The 16,454-nt window shown below is 31.8% G+C and overlaps 1 protein-coding gene and 1 long non-coding RNA gene across 2 annotated transcripts; both read right to left on the bottom strand.

The window, feature by feature from the left end:
• Nucleotides 1-205: 205 nt before the first annotated feature.
• On the bottom strand, nt 206-6,778 carry LOC132803376 (uncharacterized). The gene is made up of 4 exons (XR_009638561.1): nt 5,388-6,778; nt 3,189-3,392; nt 1,724-1,814; nt 206-740 (listed from the first exon to the last, which is right to left on the bottom strand). It is a non-coding gene; the product is annotated as an uncharacterized LOC132803376 (long non-coding RNA).
• Nucleotides 6,779-6,781: 3 nt separating this feature from the next.
• On the bottom strand, nt 6,782-14,975 carry LOC125422031 (tRNA threonylcarbamoyladenosine dehydratase). The gene is given in 14 exon segments (XM_060816782.1): nt 6,782-7,806; nt 9,274-9,312; nt 9,314-9,332; nt 10,361-10,485; nt 10,865-11,080; nt 11,372-11,487; nt 12,143-12,293; nt 12,937-13,026; nt 13,089-13,211; nt 13,753-13,844; nt 13,847-13,899; nt 14,170-14,291; nt 14,495-14,528; nt 14,884-14,975. Coding segments are annotated over 14 exon segments (1,383 nt in total). The 3' UTR covers nt 6,782-7,695.
• Nucleotides 14,976-16,454: the final 1,479 nt, after the last annotated feature.

The raw sequence follows: 16,454 nt of genomic DNA, 5'->3' as shown, positions 1-16,454 counted from the left end.
TAATGTATATTTTACAAGTTTTTGCATTTAACACACATTAGGGAACTTGTGGGGGCCAAAAAATTGGAAAAATGTGATTACCACGGGGATTCGGTAATTACCGATGAAACCTACGGTAACCAAATATTTTTGCCAATTTGAGAACTTTTTCTGAACTTTTGGAGTTTTTTCTGTTTAGGGTCATTGATATTTTATCAACACAATACGATAGATACTTTTCCAACAAAACAACACATAAAACCAATGTCTGTTATGCCAAAACACACGTTACGCGGTTGAGCTACTAATTGCATTCCTTACTACATTGCATAACACATGCATACCACATAACATGCCCCCATTGTCTTAATATAGTGTAGAGCGATTTATGGTCCTTCGGTTGAATGGTGCTGTTGGTTGGCAATGCTATCAAGAGGTATGGCGCCTGAGCATGATCAGCTGCTATGACCAATCTATATTGATGACACTCCTCTCCTTGAGATTGAATCCTCTTCTTTCTTGGTCTTCCTGACTGTTTGCCAATCTTAGGTAGAAGTACAAGCTGGTTTATGACATCATCTAGAGCATGCCACTGACATTTATCTCCAAGTGGATATATGGTTTCCGAATATGCTTCACGAAGTGAGTCAATTGAGTAATGTGCCGAGCAAATGATATATGGAGAAATATGTTGATGCTTACATGCTGCAATTGCATGGACACAAGGAAAGCCAGGTTTCTCTATATGGCATGTGCATTATCTGTCAAATTTAAATGAATAATATGCTCTAGTGGCTACTAAATAAGGGTGCTTATGAAATGAATGATGCAATCTAGAGAAAATCAACTCTAATAAATTGAAAAGTGTGCAAAGAATTTCAGACAGAAATTTTACCAGCCTAATCAAGTACTCTTCTCATTCCCAACACTATGATAAAGAAAGGTTGTAAATATGTCCCCAAAGAAAAAAGGTTGTATCCATGTTCCCAAAGAAAAGTTTATAGTATATGGTTAGACAACATAAAAGAAAAGCTCTTTAGGTAAACAAATCAAACACTGATAACATACAAAACTACATGGTAATAATTTAGAGCATGTCATATAAAAAAATAAAGCAAAAGGTCATCAAGTTATTTTCTCTCATGGACATAATAAAATCCATTTCCTCCAAATCATAGTTAACATAAAAGAGCTGCATTAGGAGGATAAAATGCTTTAAATTTTTTTTTTTGAAAAAAAAAAAAGTAAACAACCAAAATATAGTAGTGTATTTAGACTTTAAATATATGAAACAACTTACATAATATATTAAACAATATGTGAACAAAACTATGATGCACATTATATGTGAGTCTACATAAATATGAATTTTGGGGACAAAGATATTGCACAGGTGATATACATTATGAGCTAATTCACTTAGAATTTTGCTTTAGCTAGTTGATGGAGAATATGTCAATGTCGCCATTCATATGACCTTGTAATGCAAATAAACAAAATAAAACTTCAAGTTAAATAGAATATACAATTAAAAAACCAAACAAAACATAGAATTCTTCCAAAACTTCAATTTCTATTCTCCACAATTCAGTTTTCAATCTGCATACTTCTAGCATACAAAAAAACACAACATATAATTCTTCCAGCATACAAAATCCACATTCCTCAGCATAAAAAATTCACATTCTTCCATACTTCATCAAAAATAAAGACAAAATTAGGGAGAAAAATTTAGGCTATGTACCTTTGAAAATTTATGCCACTGCCCAAATTTAGTCAATCCTTCAATTAACGGGTTCTTCCTTTCTTCATATGTGAGCTTCTTTAAGTTAAACCTGTCAAACAAAGAAAGAGAGCAACTATCGTTGGATTCTTTGTTTATAGAAGGAAAAACAAACAAAGAAAGTCATCCATGTAACCAAGTAACTATCGTAAGGAATGGCTAATGCAACTATGTATCGGAATTATTATTATCATACAACAAATACACCTTCCTTTTCCAAATTTGTTTTAGGTATATTATCACCAAGAAATATAACTGCTATCAGAATTCTTCTGGTGAATTACGTGCTCTATGCATAATTTAAATAATCCACTCATAAGAGTTTACTGCAGTCTATAAAAGACCTTCAAAATTCTTCAACTAAGGTGCAGGCATTTGCTGAATTTGTTAGGAGTCAAATTTCAAATGTACAAAACTAGTATCTCAACCTAACCACAAAAATATTAAATGTTTTTCAATGTACAAAACATATGAATATTAATTTGAGCAACAAATGGAATATAATGTCTGACTCTTATCCAATACCACAAGGCAAAGAATATTAACTCCAAAATATATAATCTTCTTAATGATTATTGGAGAAATTTCCAATTGGATCATCAAAATTTGCAAGTGGGATAGTTTGAGTGGGCTTAATGTAGAAAAATGAAACAAACCTTAAAATTTTCTAATATGTGATCATCATATTTTGCCATCGATATGTATTTGCAGCAACCTAAAAACTAAAATTATGATTTAATATATACCTTTTTTCTTGAAAGAATCATGACTAAAAAGTATAAAAATGTGAATGAAATAGAAATATATTTCAAATATTTATATCTTTAATTGATAATAAAGTTGTGTAAAGTTCATTGAAATATACTTTTGGTTTAATATTGTACCTCCTTTTTTGAGCCACCAATCTCCACAGTAACTTATTATGTCATGGCAAGATGAAAAATGCAATCCTAAGATAAACCAAGGCCATGAGTTATCCTTTGAAAAAATATTATAACCCATTGTTACCAATGCTTGTAATATATATATATATATAGTCTGTGCATGAAAGAAATAAAAAACAGGGGCAAAAATTTGCTTTTTTACCAATTAAAATACAAGATGAAAGAATAGGTTTATATATCACCTTTAGGCCATCCTATCCATAATTGTTATTGCAATTATTTCATAATATATATGAGACCATTGTATTGTACTAATACATTTCTTCAATGCATCTATGTTAATATTTTTTCCAACGGACTACTAAGATAGCATAAGCAAAATATAAAAGCACACCGTCATCAATAGTAAGCAAAATATAAAAGCACACCGTCACCAACAGGACTACTAATAACATGTATAGAACATTGCATAGTTGTTATATAGCATGATTAAGTGGATAAACTAAATATACATCCAGCTTAAGATTTAAGCTATAACATACCCCCAGCTAGTAAGATTTAGTACATGTAAACTGTTTTTAGTACTAAGATCCTTAGCATATCATGAAATTTTCTTCTGTATGCATATGCTAAAAGTCATGCTGGTGATCCATGAAGATCTTCTACAACATTTTTTCTTGAAGTCACTCACTCCATAGTTCAGTTTGCTACTTCCAGCAGGTACACTAGTTATCATTATGATCCTTCTGGTAGGTAAGAACATCAAATGGAAGAAAAGTATATCAAAATTAGAATAGATAGATCTTGAATTTCAACTAGAAATATAAAATGAAAAATGTTTCTTGCACTTTACTTCATTTAATATGATATATAAGTTGTTCTAACTTCTAATAACAAAAGGAAAATTGTGATTAAAAATACAAAACAGCTAGAAAAGGAAAAAACCAAATACAAAAAACAAAGGTAAGAATTATTGCTCAAGCCTTGTAATATAATGTTTTCAACAATCCCAAGATCCTTGAAAGGGTACTCAAGAGAGACGTTGACAACCCTACAGCAAATAAACAAGAACACTATGGTAAACCTCATGCACGGAATAAGTTTATATTAAAAGGCTTGGAAGGTTGAGTCTGAAGAAAAAAGTAACAAGGACTTGAGATTTGTAATTATATCATGTATCCTGTAATAAATATTATGCAGTACTACCTCTTACTTTAATATTGAAATTAAATTAAAAAAGCTCAAAGCAAAACAGAGCATGCTATCTTATTGCTAGACTAAGTCATATTCGAGATGGTAACCAAACAAAATTGTCCCAAGACAAGCAACACCAACATAAATTGTCTGTTTAGTTTTCAATAATTATCAGAGGCAGTTCATGACGTCAAAAACATGCAAGTTTTTCTTGTTAAAATCTTCTCAAATAGATAGGGAGCAAGAAAATTTATGGTCATTTACATTCATTATCATTTTTTTTTTTTTGGGTACTCCATTGGTTGTAAATTTAATTTCCATGTATAGAAGAAAACAACCAAAGATTGTTTTAATGCTTTTATTACAATAACAGAGAATTTGTATTTAACTTTAAATTATTGTTTGAGAAACTAAATCCTCTCAAGGCTAGGATATTTTAGATTCATTAAGTTTGCATAATATTTGAAGCTGGGCATTTTTCCGCAAGGTAACATCCAGCAACATATTAGGACCCATTGATGGTAATGTTTTCATACTTTTCTTTGTTGTATGAACTATAAGATGAACATGCCAAACATTTATGGCAAATAAACAAAACCTCAAGCCCTAGTTTTTATCATTATAAATTCTGAAAACAAACTAGCAAGCATTTTGTCTAGAAAGCTATGTAAAACTTAATATAAATCATTATCAGGATTATAACTTTTTATTTATTATTAATTTAAGGTATATAATCACAACATGGTCCACATTAACATTTGGCTGTCTTTCATGATCTAGTCAAGAAACTTTTAGAGCCATAGAAGTTATGGGTCAAGGAAAAAGAAATGTCCTTTTAACTTTCCATTTCCAATTTAGAAATCTTCAAATAGTTGAAGCCAGTCTATTCAAATAATCCATAAGAAATTCAAATAAAAGATATATTGCCTAGAGATAAACATCCAAACTCTAAGCACTTTAATTTACAACACAAGAATGATAAATAATTCACTCCATTAGATTTTTTTTTTTTTAGTAGTCCAATAAGAAATCTTAAGGAAAATGTTTTACTTGTATGAATAACACACTAAAATGTTTATTACATTATTTCAATGAGGAATCATTTTCCAGAAATTGATTTTGAAAATTCTTTAGTATTTGGTGCATGGAAAATATAAGAAGGAACAAAAATTTTAAAAATCTAGGATAACGAAACTTGGGATTTTTTTTTTTTTTTTGGGGGGGACAGGTTTGAATTAAAAAATACTTCTCTCAACATGTCCCAAAGAGCTTCCCAAAAAAAAAAAAAAAAGACATTACAGTTTACAAAGTCATATTCCTTTATAAAGTATTTTTCTTGGGAATTATCAGCCTACCAAATAAGGAAATGAATAATTCAAGCAAAAATCAGATACTGTCATTATCTTTTGTCTAATTGTGACAAACTATGAATGAAGGAGTAATTTAGAAGTTCCAAAATGTTGAATCTTGATGTGAAATTAATTATTTTTAGAAAAAAAATAAAATTAAGAATATAAGTTATATAAACATATTTCACAGCAACTTACCTCTGGAGTTTGATGGTTTGGTTCTACTAATCCTTTAGCATCCATGCACCCAGCTTGATATTTTGAAACAGCCAGATTTGACTTGTCCAACGACAAAGCATACATCACCTGCAAATTCCTAGATAGGCGTTCAGTTCCACGCTTTAATTCCTGCACTTTCATCTTAGATTCGACAAGAAAGAAACCATCTAAATCGTGATTATTGACTTCCATCCTTCCTCCTGAAGAACTCTTTGGTCATCCCAAGCTGTTTTGCCATTTTTTCTCACTTTCTCTTCCTCTTCTTCTTCGTCATGCTTTGTTTAGGGCTTGATTTTTCCTTTTTGATATTTGAAAAGGATAATTTGGAAATATATGAAAATGAAAGGGTAAAACGAAAAAAATTCAATCAAGGTGAGTAGATTTCATTAACACGTTTCAAATAAGGGTATTGGGCTAAATTCCCCAAACATGGAACTTCATCTTTTATTATGGGCTGGTCTAATTCTGCAAGCCTGCCCTTTTCATTGGTGCTTTTTCGTATCTTGTTGCAGTATGAGTATGACATCTTGCAAATTGCTCAAGTGAATAAAGAGTTGGTTCTGTTTCTCGGAGGAGACTCTCAACAACAAAAAGAAAAAAAGAAAAAAAGAAAGAAAACTTGAATTTTAATAATATATAGGCTAAGAAAATAAATTGTAAATTTCACATAATCAAAAAATAATAAATAAAAATGTCATTTGAAACACATAATGATGGAGGAGAGGGACTGAAATTTGAAGACCAAACACTACCGGAGAAAAAACAAACTATGCTTATCAGGTTGCTTTGCCATTCCTATGTTGAATAAAGGCTCTGGTAGTCCTAGTCATAAACTCATAATGTCGTCATTTGCCTCTCTTTAAGCTTTCACACTGAATGGAATATCTGTGCCAAACCATTCTATCTTCTCAATTTTGCTCTATTTTCCTCATATTCTTCTTATAAATACTGTTTCATTCCCCTCCCAAATCACAATCCACAAATCTCTCTCTCTCTATCCCTATATATATATATATATATATGTGTGTGTCCCTCATCCATTCTTAGTTTCTGTGCATTACATAAAGCATAGCCCTCGGATTCAAACTAGTAGCAATATGCAGTCTCTGCACTTGGGAGAAAACCATATCTTCTTTATTATCAAAACCTTGGGGTGCTAAATGCATTCAAAGAGATCCAAGTGATGAAGAAGATATGAGTTTTCTCGACGCAGAGTTGGGATTTTCTTGCCCGAGTGCATTGGCTTGGACATAAATGTTGCTACTAGTTTGAATCTGGGGGTTGTGGTTTGTCACATCCCTCAATGGAGTGTGCTGCGTATGTAGCACTTCAACAACGAATGGTTATCGCGTACCCAAAAAAAAAAAAAAAAAAAAAAGGTTTAACTGGAGAAAAAAAATAAATAAACAATTGAAACCTAGGGGGAACCAAAAAAAAAAGTAAAAAAAAAAAGTGTTGATGCTATTAGGCTAGTTTTAACTACATTTAATGTCCTTTTTTCTTACGCTTTACGCTTTATATGGCATTGAAAGTTAAATTTCACATATTAGGTGATGTAATATGTTTTGTCACTAACCACTTTGATGTAACGCCAGAGGACAGCAAGGAAAACAAGAGAACTGCAAAAGGCACCAATATGGTGAATGACAACATTTCAACGCCAAAGTCAATAATATCACAAGGGATTTTATTGTCTTTTTCATATAAGAATGCATATCTCTCTAATTTCCTTGGGGTTTACAGGCCTCTAATACTGTTTGTCCTGTTTTCAGTTATAACGTTTCATTTTTGTCAATCTGCAGTGCAGGAAAATTTATCCAGTTTATTCTTTGTTTAATGCCAAATGTTGAGGAAAAACCGGATCACCGTGCTCTAACCAACCAGCTCAGTCAAATTAAATCAAGGCTTAACTTGATTCTCATTTATACTATTAGCAGGATAACATGCTGGCAAAAGTTTTTAGTTATATGAATTGAATTCCATGTTGATTTCAATTAACCTGCAAAAACCTATCCTCATTCAAATAAACATATGGCATACAAGCAAAAATCTAAAAGCGCTACAGGATTTTCTACGTGAGTATGTTTGCTATGCTCATTTTCATTGGCTTACTAGGACTTTCATGTTCTGGGATTGATAAAAATATTTCTTTCTGACCCCGGTCCTCCTCTTGGGTGGGTACTATACATATAGGAACAAAGTTTTCCACATATAAAACCAACGAAAGGACAGGAAAGGTAATACCCCTGAACTAGAGCTGAAGATGGAAAAAGGAGATTCAATGTAGTCATAAATCAAACTCTAGTTCAGCTCGCTTCAGCACAGATGTCACCCTATTGAAAAATTATGGTTCCTTTTCTTTAATATCATCGAGTGTCATTGATTCATGTTCATCTGCCTAACCAGCAGAACGAGATTTCGTTAGGGAAAAGATGAAAGAAAACAAATTTGTAAAGTAAATATGAAATAAACAAACTGTCAAACAACATGATATTTACATAAGCTCGAGGCATTATAATGTACTTAACAACATTGCAAATTATTCTGTCTTCAACTTTAGTAAATGGATTCATTTCCACAACAAATCCTACTTTAGACCATCAGCACTCACCATTTATAATGGAACAACAGTTTTTCTATCATGCCTATCTTGGAAACAAGGATATTAAGTTACCTTTATACTTGTTAATTGAAGATATCTCACAATAACTCAGTGTCATCATATTACAGAATAGCAGAATTGGACAAGAGATGTCATTGGGTTTGATCATATTGTTTAATGCCATATGCAAGTCCATGTTAAAGTCAACAAAAGAAGCTTAATAACTGCCTTCATCAAGGAGGAAGAGGAAAGGGGCAGAGAGGAAGAAAGAGGAAGGATGTGTCCTCTCAACACGGACAGCGAACTGAGGAGGAAAAACAAACTACAGAATGACCATTTGGAAAACAAAAAAAATAAAATAAAATTAAAATTAAAATTAAAATGATTAAAAAAATAAAAATTAAAAAACTTCAAATGTATGCTTTGGTAATTTCTTATTACACTAGCAGGTCAAATATTTGCCAAGGTAGTAAACCACTTAGGCAGCCAATATAAGATGCCAATTATCATATTACAGAGTGGAAGCAGCCAAGATAAAATGAAGCAAATGCATTTAGTTATCAGTAATTCTACACCTACCAAATTTGTTTACCAAAATTTTGGTTAAACAATGACGTGGCATTACACAATTGGTTTTTCCTCCTATGATACGATTGTAGGGCATGAATAATCTATTAACCACTCATATACTGCCATGTCATTGTTTACCAAGAGTCTTGTAAACAAATTTGGTGAGTGTTGCATTGCTCTTTAGTCGTTAAAGGCGACATGGCAAGAGGGATATTTTCTCATTTACATAAAAATAGATCATTTGAGAAACTAGTTGAAAGGTTTAGAGGGAAGGGAACCGTCAAAATCTGTACCCTTACCATGCAAATATATGAAAGAATAATGCAAGAAGAATCATTCTTTTGGCAGAAAACACAAGGACAGAAACAGCTTTCTATTTACATGCAGTAGAAATGATACTAACTCAACAATTACTTTACGCATAACTGGGGATAGAAAAATGCTCTTCAACCTACTTAAGAGTTCTCAAATTGATATTTTTTTACCATGCAGTTCTATTTATTATCATATTCTATAAATGACCAGTCAACTATTTCGCTTTAAAACTGCGTTAAATTAGCACAAATTCCAAAAGCTTGAACTTCTAGGAATGGAGCCCAACTATCAAACTACCACAACAGCCAAAGGATGTTTGTTTCAAAGAATTGATGAAGTGCCATCAATAAGCTCAATTTTAATCTTAGTTATAGATACCTTTTTAAATTTCAAAAGAATTAAGTTGGAGACAGATGCCCATTTTTTGCCTATCCCACCTGAAAAAGAAGAAAAAGAAAAAATGGAAATGTTGGATCAAAAGCACAACAACGTCAATTAAATAAAGTTTACAAGAGGCAACCCTATTTTAATGAGACATGATATAAGCTTCACTGTATCAGAAATGCACCAGTTTACATTCAATTACAATACAATATGACATTGGTGTTTTTCCAACAATTCAATGTCTTTTAGTACATTCTGGTTATATTGACAACTCTATTACCCAACCTTGAACCAATTTAAAACAAAATATCCAAAAAGTGATTATGAGGCATCTGTATATTAGGTTGTATTTACATGCTATAATTAAGAAATTTAGCATAATTTTTTACAATTCACATAGTCTCTTGTTACACTTATAAATTTGGACAACGATGAAGAGCAAATGGTTTAGAAATATTTCATGCTTTATGGTCTGCCAGTGTTATTAAGGTTTGTCAAATATCTTTATGAGGTCACAAGAGTTAATCTCATATCATAGTAAGGCAAAATGACCCGTTACTAAATAGGTTTTGCAGGTCACGTTGTCATGCTTTGCCAGTTTCTAACTGGTTCTATTTGTTTCACAAATTCCAACACAATTAAATAATTCATGTACGGGTTGTATGGAAATTATAACCAACCAACCTCCACATGAGACGGACAGATTGCTAACTTTGAAACTTGAGTATGCATTGCCTACTAAGTAAACAAGCAATTTTACAAATCCATTTCTATTTATGATATTACTAACTTGTATGTTTCTCTTATAGTCTGAAGTTGGTCTTATAATAAACAATAACATATCATAATGACAAAAAATACGCTTTGCAATTTAATAAATAATGAAAATATAACATAAAAATAAAAGAAAGGGACAGACATGGAAAGAATTAGAACATGTGTGCACTTTACCTATTCAGTAAACTTCCACCTTCCATACCTGTAACTGTCACGTTTCAGGCTAAAATTTACTGTACTTTTTGAGTTTTACAACAAAAAAGTTCCTATAAATTATTCAATGGTAGTACTTAAATAACCATACCTCACAAGCATCAATTCATTAAAAGATCTCCACATTCCACGTTCTACATCTTTTGCAAAAAGCTCTCTAGCACTTCGTCCATGCCACAACTCTTTTGCAATATACATGGCTTCATCCACATCAACCTAAAAGAAATTGCAATAGATACACAAAATATATAAGTAAGCACTTACCATATAATTATCAGAAAAAGTATAAATAATATTTACATAAGATCGTAGAACTTCTAATTTTATATATTGTCATAAATAATATTTACATAAGATCGTAGAACTTCTAATTTTATATATTGTCATGAAAGCTAAACTATTAAAAAATGGTACCACGTCCAAGCAATAGCACCAATAACTGAACTGGACTAAAGGAGCTGGTCTGATACCTAAAATGTCAACCATGCCATATATGAACTGAAAAGAGTGCATATATGTGCCAAAAACTTGATAGAATAATTAGATTAGAAAGGCATAGTTTAATCAAAGATCTCGAGAGGATCAACTTTCATACCTGGACTTGCATGGCAGTACCATACAGTGACTCCTCATGCTCAATAAGACATTGATGAAGAGTCCGATAATGATCCACATCCAAACTTACCACAGGTTCTGTTTGAACTTGCAACCCTGCCAGTTGCGTAACAACATAGGAGGCCATGACCTGTCCAAAAATTGCAGGAATGGTCCCCAAGACAGGAATGATATGAACTCTAAAACCTGGTACTATCTGATATCAGAATAAGAGGATAGAATATCAAACCACAGAAAATTTATTCACAACAATAATTTAGCAACTAATAATTATAATTTTCAAATGCAGATGATTTAACAATATTATTATAAATGATAAAACAATACCGTTATCTGTTAAGGAGCAATCAAATATATGGGTTCATTGTAGGAAAATAATTTAAAGATAAATAAGTACACCGTTTTCCAGAGTTCTTGCCCTGGTTACCCATATATATCCAAAAAGTAAAATACAACTCAATTGTTTTCCTTGAGTATTCTTGCTTACCTGATAATCTGAAGGATTTTCTTCTCCACTAGGTCCTTTGAATGGAAGAAGCTTTGCATTGGGTTTCTCTAAAGAAAAAACAACAGGAATTCCACCATCAATGCCATAATTAGAAACTTAATAAGATGATAGAAGTTGGTGCCAGAAATAAGTACTACACTAGCGAAGGAAAAAGAGAATCTGAAATGCTGCTTCACCTTCATAAAAGTGGTACACTGAACTCTAATAGAAAGCAGTAACGCACAAATCACAACATTGACAAGGTTTTCACACAGACAAAGAATACACATAATACTAGTTTCAAACTGTATTAGCTTCAAGGAGACTGAGTAAAAATTTCTTTGGTTGAAAACATTACTCTATCGAGAAGGAACAAACATTAAAAATATCAAAGAGAATGAGAAATCCACGACATTGGGGGTGGGGGGGAACATTACAAATATTTTATAAGTGATCCACATGACATTTGGTTCAACTAGTTGGGTGGGCCTACACGATAAGAAATGCTAGTACATGTTGTGTTGTATTGAGCTTGATAAACAGTGATGAACATCTTTACTATAAGCTATAAGCTTTTTAAGAAATCAGTCCCTTATGCTGGGAATATATATCTCAAAAAGCAGAAAAAAAAAAAAAAAAAACTTAAATAAGATATGATAGATGAGTTTGCACAATGAAGAAAACAGATTTTAGATACACTAAAAAGCGACAGTGAGTCAAAGCATGCAAAAAACTTTTAACAAGCAGTTATAGAAATTTCTAAATTAAAACAAGCCAGCACCTTTACATATCGAGATAATGGGTCGTTCGTAGATTCTCTCAAATCAGCAACATGAATTCTTGTTGGGTCAGCTCTAGCACCAGCTTCTGTTGCTGATAGAACCTTCAAACCCCTACATACACATGCAGCAAGAAGTGCCACCTATTACATATAACAAATCAAGCATTTGAAAACAAGTACTGCAATTCATATAGGGATACATGACATGGATACGATAGAGCAGTGACCAAATCAGATTTCTGATTCCTCCACAACTAACCTCATTTCACCATTAACCAAGTTTGTGCACAAATTAAGTATTACCTAGTGTCATTCTAAGATATAATGCAGATAAAAATTCTCTAAAACACAGACCTTTACTGATGGTTCAGGAGATAGCCATACTTTTGGGCCCTATAACACATTTACTAGTAATTTCTAACATAACATACATGATAAAGTGATTTGATGAAATGTGAGAAATTACTGAGAGATGTTAGGAGCACAGGTGTGGTGTCCAAGTTTTTACGAGTTTATGCCCCAAAGTTTCACCTGGTTAGTAATCCCCAAGAAAGGAAATTCCATGAAGGGAAGATAATCAAGTTGTTATCACTTAAATGTTTATGCAACCTTATTTAGCTAGCCATGTGATATTAATTTCAACTGCAGACCATAGGCAGAAATAGTAGAAGAACAGAAGTACAAGATTTTCCATTGATGACTGATATCATGTTCAAGAATTTTATATATTATGACTTGCAGGTTTTAAAAAATAATAACTTAAGTAACTTGCAAGAAGAGGTACCTTCGTGTCAATCTTATCAATGCAATCCAAAACAAAATCAGGCCAACCTGAAAGGATCTCTTCTGCAGATGATGCATCATACAGTAACACCTTTGCTTCGATATGGCACTCTGGAAAGATTGATGAGAAATGTATGCATCATATAGTAACACCTTTGCTTTGATATGGCACTCTGGAAAGATTGATGAGAAATGTTCTTTGAGGCACTGGGCTTTTGGAATACCAGCATCTGCTCTTTTTGCAACAGCATGTCGATTCAGTGATGAAAGTGATACCTTTTTATACAATCAACAATTGAGTAAAAGTGTCATACAATGAGAAAATTGATTTCTGCTAAGTTTGAATTAAAAAACCTAGGACTTTTCTATTTCTCATGTTTGCCACCAAAAGAGATACTGTTGCTGGAAATCTTCAGGAAGACAAAATGAGAATTTTAAAACCAATATGGATTCTTATAACAATACCAGACTGCAAAGATTATTTTAATAATGTTTCTGATTATTAAAAAAACAAGAAAAAGAAAAAAGACGTAAAAGAAAATAATCACTGTTAAAGGTTATATAGCCACTAATTGATTAAGAGGCACAACCAAGGAGAACAATTGAAGGTTATATTGTATAAATATTGTCTAAAGCATGTATAACTTTGGCACAACTTGTCTAATGTCCCATAAGACAAGAAAAAGTGCAACTCATAATAGAAGCAAAAACATGAACATGGATTTTAATATGCTCCACAACTTTGTTAAAATGACTAAAGAAGAAAAAAATATATATAAAAAAAAAAAAAAAAAGGAAAAGTGCACACGGAAGATACCTGGTCAAAGTCCACGAGAAGAAGCCTGCCAACTCCTGACGATAAAAGCATTGAAGCCGTATGACTTCCAACTCCTCCAAGACCAATGACACAACATAGGATGTAGTCACTTTCTGTTGAGACTCAAGGCCAAAAAATTGAATGTTCCTATACAAAACAGAAAAACAACATCCTAACAACCACCATCCAGAATGACAAAAACATTTGTATAAATACGCACCCAAACATATAACCTATCATTTATCTAAATTATGCTATTAATGCTTGTATTCATTTAATTCAAAGTATTAACACAATAAACCATATTTTTCAAATTAACCTTTTACAACTAAATATCCTTTAGTTAATATTTAAAGTGCCATTAAACAAGTTTTCATTTTTCATTTTCCTAGGTTAAAAACAGTTCTCAAATAGTACCTGGTTAGTTGTTCAGAAACTATCTCGTCATTTAGCAGATTTGCACAAGCCATCCCATCATTTCCATCCGAAGAAACCTCATTGCATCTTGTATGTGTCTCAGACAAAAGCCTTTTTACCTTCTAAGAAGTTATGAGAATCATAAGCAAAATTGACAAACTTCATGATATGGAAGTGGGATAAGATCCTAAGGACAGAAAATGAAATTAGATATCACCATCATCATATTTTTAACGCAATTATAAAGACCACAAATTCAGGCATAATAGATATATGCATTTCAGCATTGAAAAAGCAGGGTTATTTCAATATGTAACCAAATTACATTGAAATGGTGACTTAGTCTCCAATTCAGTAGCCTTCTTATTGCAGTGGTTTGTCATCCTTCTGCAAATATGCATTACTGTTAATGCTGAGGGCAAAATACCATAAAAATAAAACAGCTCAAACAGTCTCAGTGAAATGGTGGTCCTAAATTACTAAACCATCTATAATTCAAAGTTTCAAAATTAAAAATAATAAAAAAAATATTACATATGAAAATTTTCAACCGAATGTCACCCAATCTGGAAAATAGAGCAAATTATGAACAATGAAGAAAGATTTTAAGGGAAAATAAAAGGAATAATAACAACCATAACCAGATTTTTTTCGAAACGTAGAAATGTACATATATACAATCAACTATAAACAGCGCGACCTAAAAAGACTCGCCTCGAAAGAAGCTTGAGAAGAGCAATGGTAGAAACTGAGTCCAAAGGAGCTCCGACTCCAACCAATGCCAAGCTCTTCGCTCTATCCTCCATGAATTTCTTCTTTCTTCTCTTTCTTGTGGCGGTTTTCTTTTTTATTTTCTCGGGAAAATTCTTTTTTTTTTTTTGGTTTTCGTTTTTCTCTTTAATGGAAATTTTATCGGAGACTTGAAGGGTTTTAGAGCTGACTGAGGGTTTTGAAGTGTGAGGAGACCGCCGATTACGGTTTTAGTCCCCAACTTCCAGGTGTCCACCCGACTAAAATGGTTCGGGCCAAATCCAATCGAATTGAAATAGGATTGAATATAGAGTAATTCTCTTCACAATTCCATTTAAATTCTACAACGTTTCAAATATTTTAATTACCCAAAATATTTTTTTTGATTTTTTTTTTCAAACTATATATATATAATCTTTTTTCTTGCTGCAGTAGTCATTGAAGCAAAATGATGGCATGATGCAATAGGTTCTTCCATATGTTCATGTTCCATCAGTAATGAAAATATTGATATTAATAAAAATATTAAAAATATAATTTTGTAAAAATGTTAATATCAATAAAAATATTAATAAAATTATAGAAACTATAAATATTTAATTTACAATATAAATTTTTATATATACGATAATTAATATAGTAAAATAACATAAAAAAATATAATAATTAGAATATAATGATAATAAAATAATTCATAAATATTAAAAATTATTGTAAATGAAAAAAATATAATGTTTGTTACTACCAAAATATAGAAAATTTAACAGATAATACTAAGATATATGAAATTCTCAAATATAATTTGTAATTCATTATTAATATCAAAAAGAACTCCTTTGTGCTTTAAATTGATGATTATATCCCAATATTTCGCGAGTATAATAATAGATAATCCAACTCATCATGTTAGAGAAATTTTCTATATAATTGTGAATATGCCAAGTATATCTTTCTCTATCACTTCTAACTAACTATCCAAGTCATGGATAATGTGAATTTACCCAAGGAGATGTGTAGTATTCATTTTGAGACATGAGATGATTAAAGATACCAATACTGTAATCATTGTGAGGATTATATGATCTCATTTGATCAATTGGATACACAATTGAAATCTCAGAATTTCCATATTGATAACTAACTTGTGTACTTAAACTCATTGAATCTAAAAAGTTAGAAAGATAATCTTTATCAAGTTGATTCATCATGGAAATTTCATAGTGTCAGCTTGAACCAGTGCTTGCTGTTCGACCCCCATGATCAAAATCTTGTGTTGCATGTGTGTCTTGATCTTCACCAATAAATGGGCTTAATGGTTGTTGGTTTAGTTCGAGATACTATGTTCCAACCCCACCTCCACATATATTTTATTCTCCTCCTCTATCGCCACCATAACCATTACCTCCATCATCATCATCATCATCAAGATCAACGACATCATCATCATCATCTTCATCCTTATATTTATTTAGTTGAGCATAACCACCACCAAATGTTTCTAAACTAGGATTAAATCGCCTAGTTGAAGGCCTTAT

Source organism: Ziziphus jujuba, chromosome 4, assembly GCF_031755915.1.
Source record: "Ziziphus jujuba cultivar Dongzao chromosome 4, ASM3175591v1".
Lineage (NCBI taxonomy): Eukaryota > Viridiplantae > Streptophyta > Magnoliopsida > Rosales > Rhamnaceae > Ziziphus > Ziziphus jujuba.
This window is presented reverse-complemented; position numbering and strand designations above follow the sequence as displayed.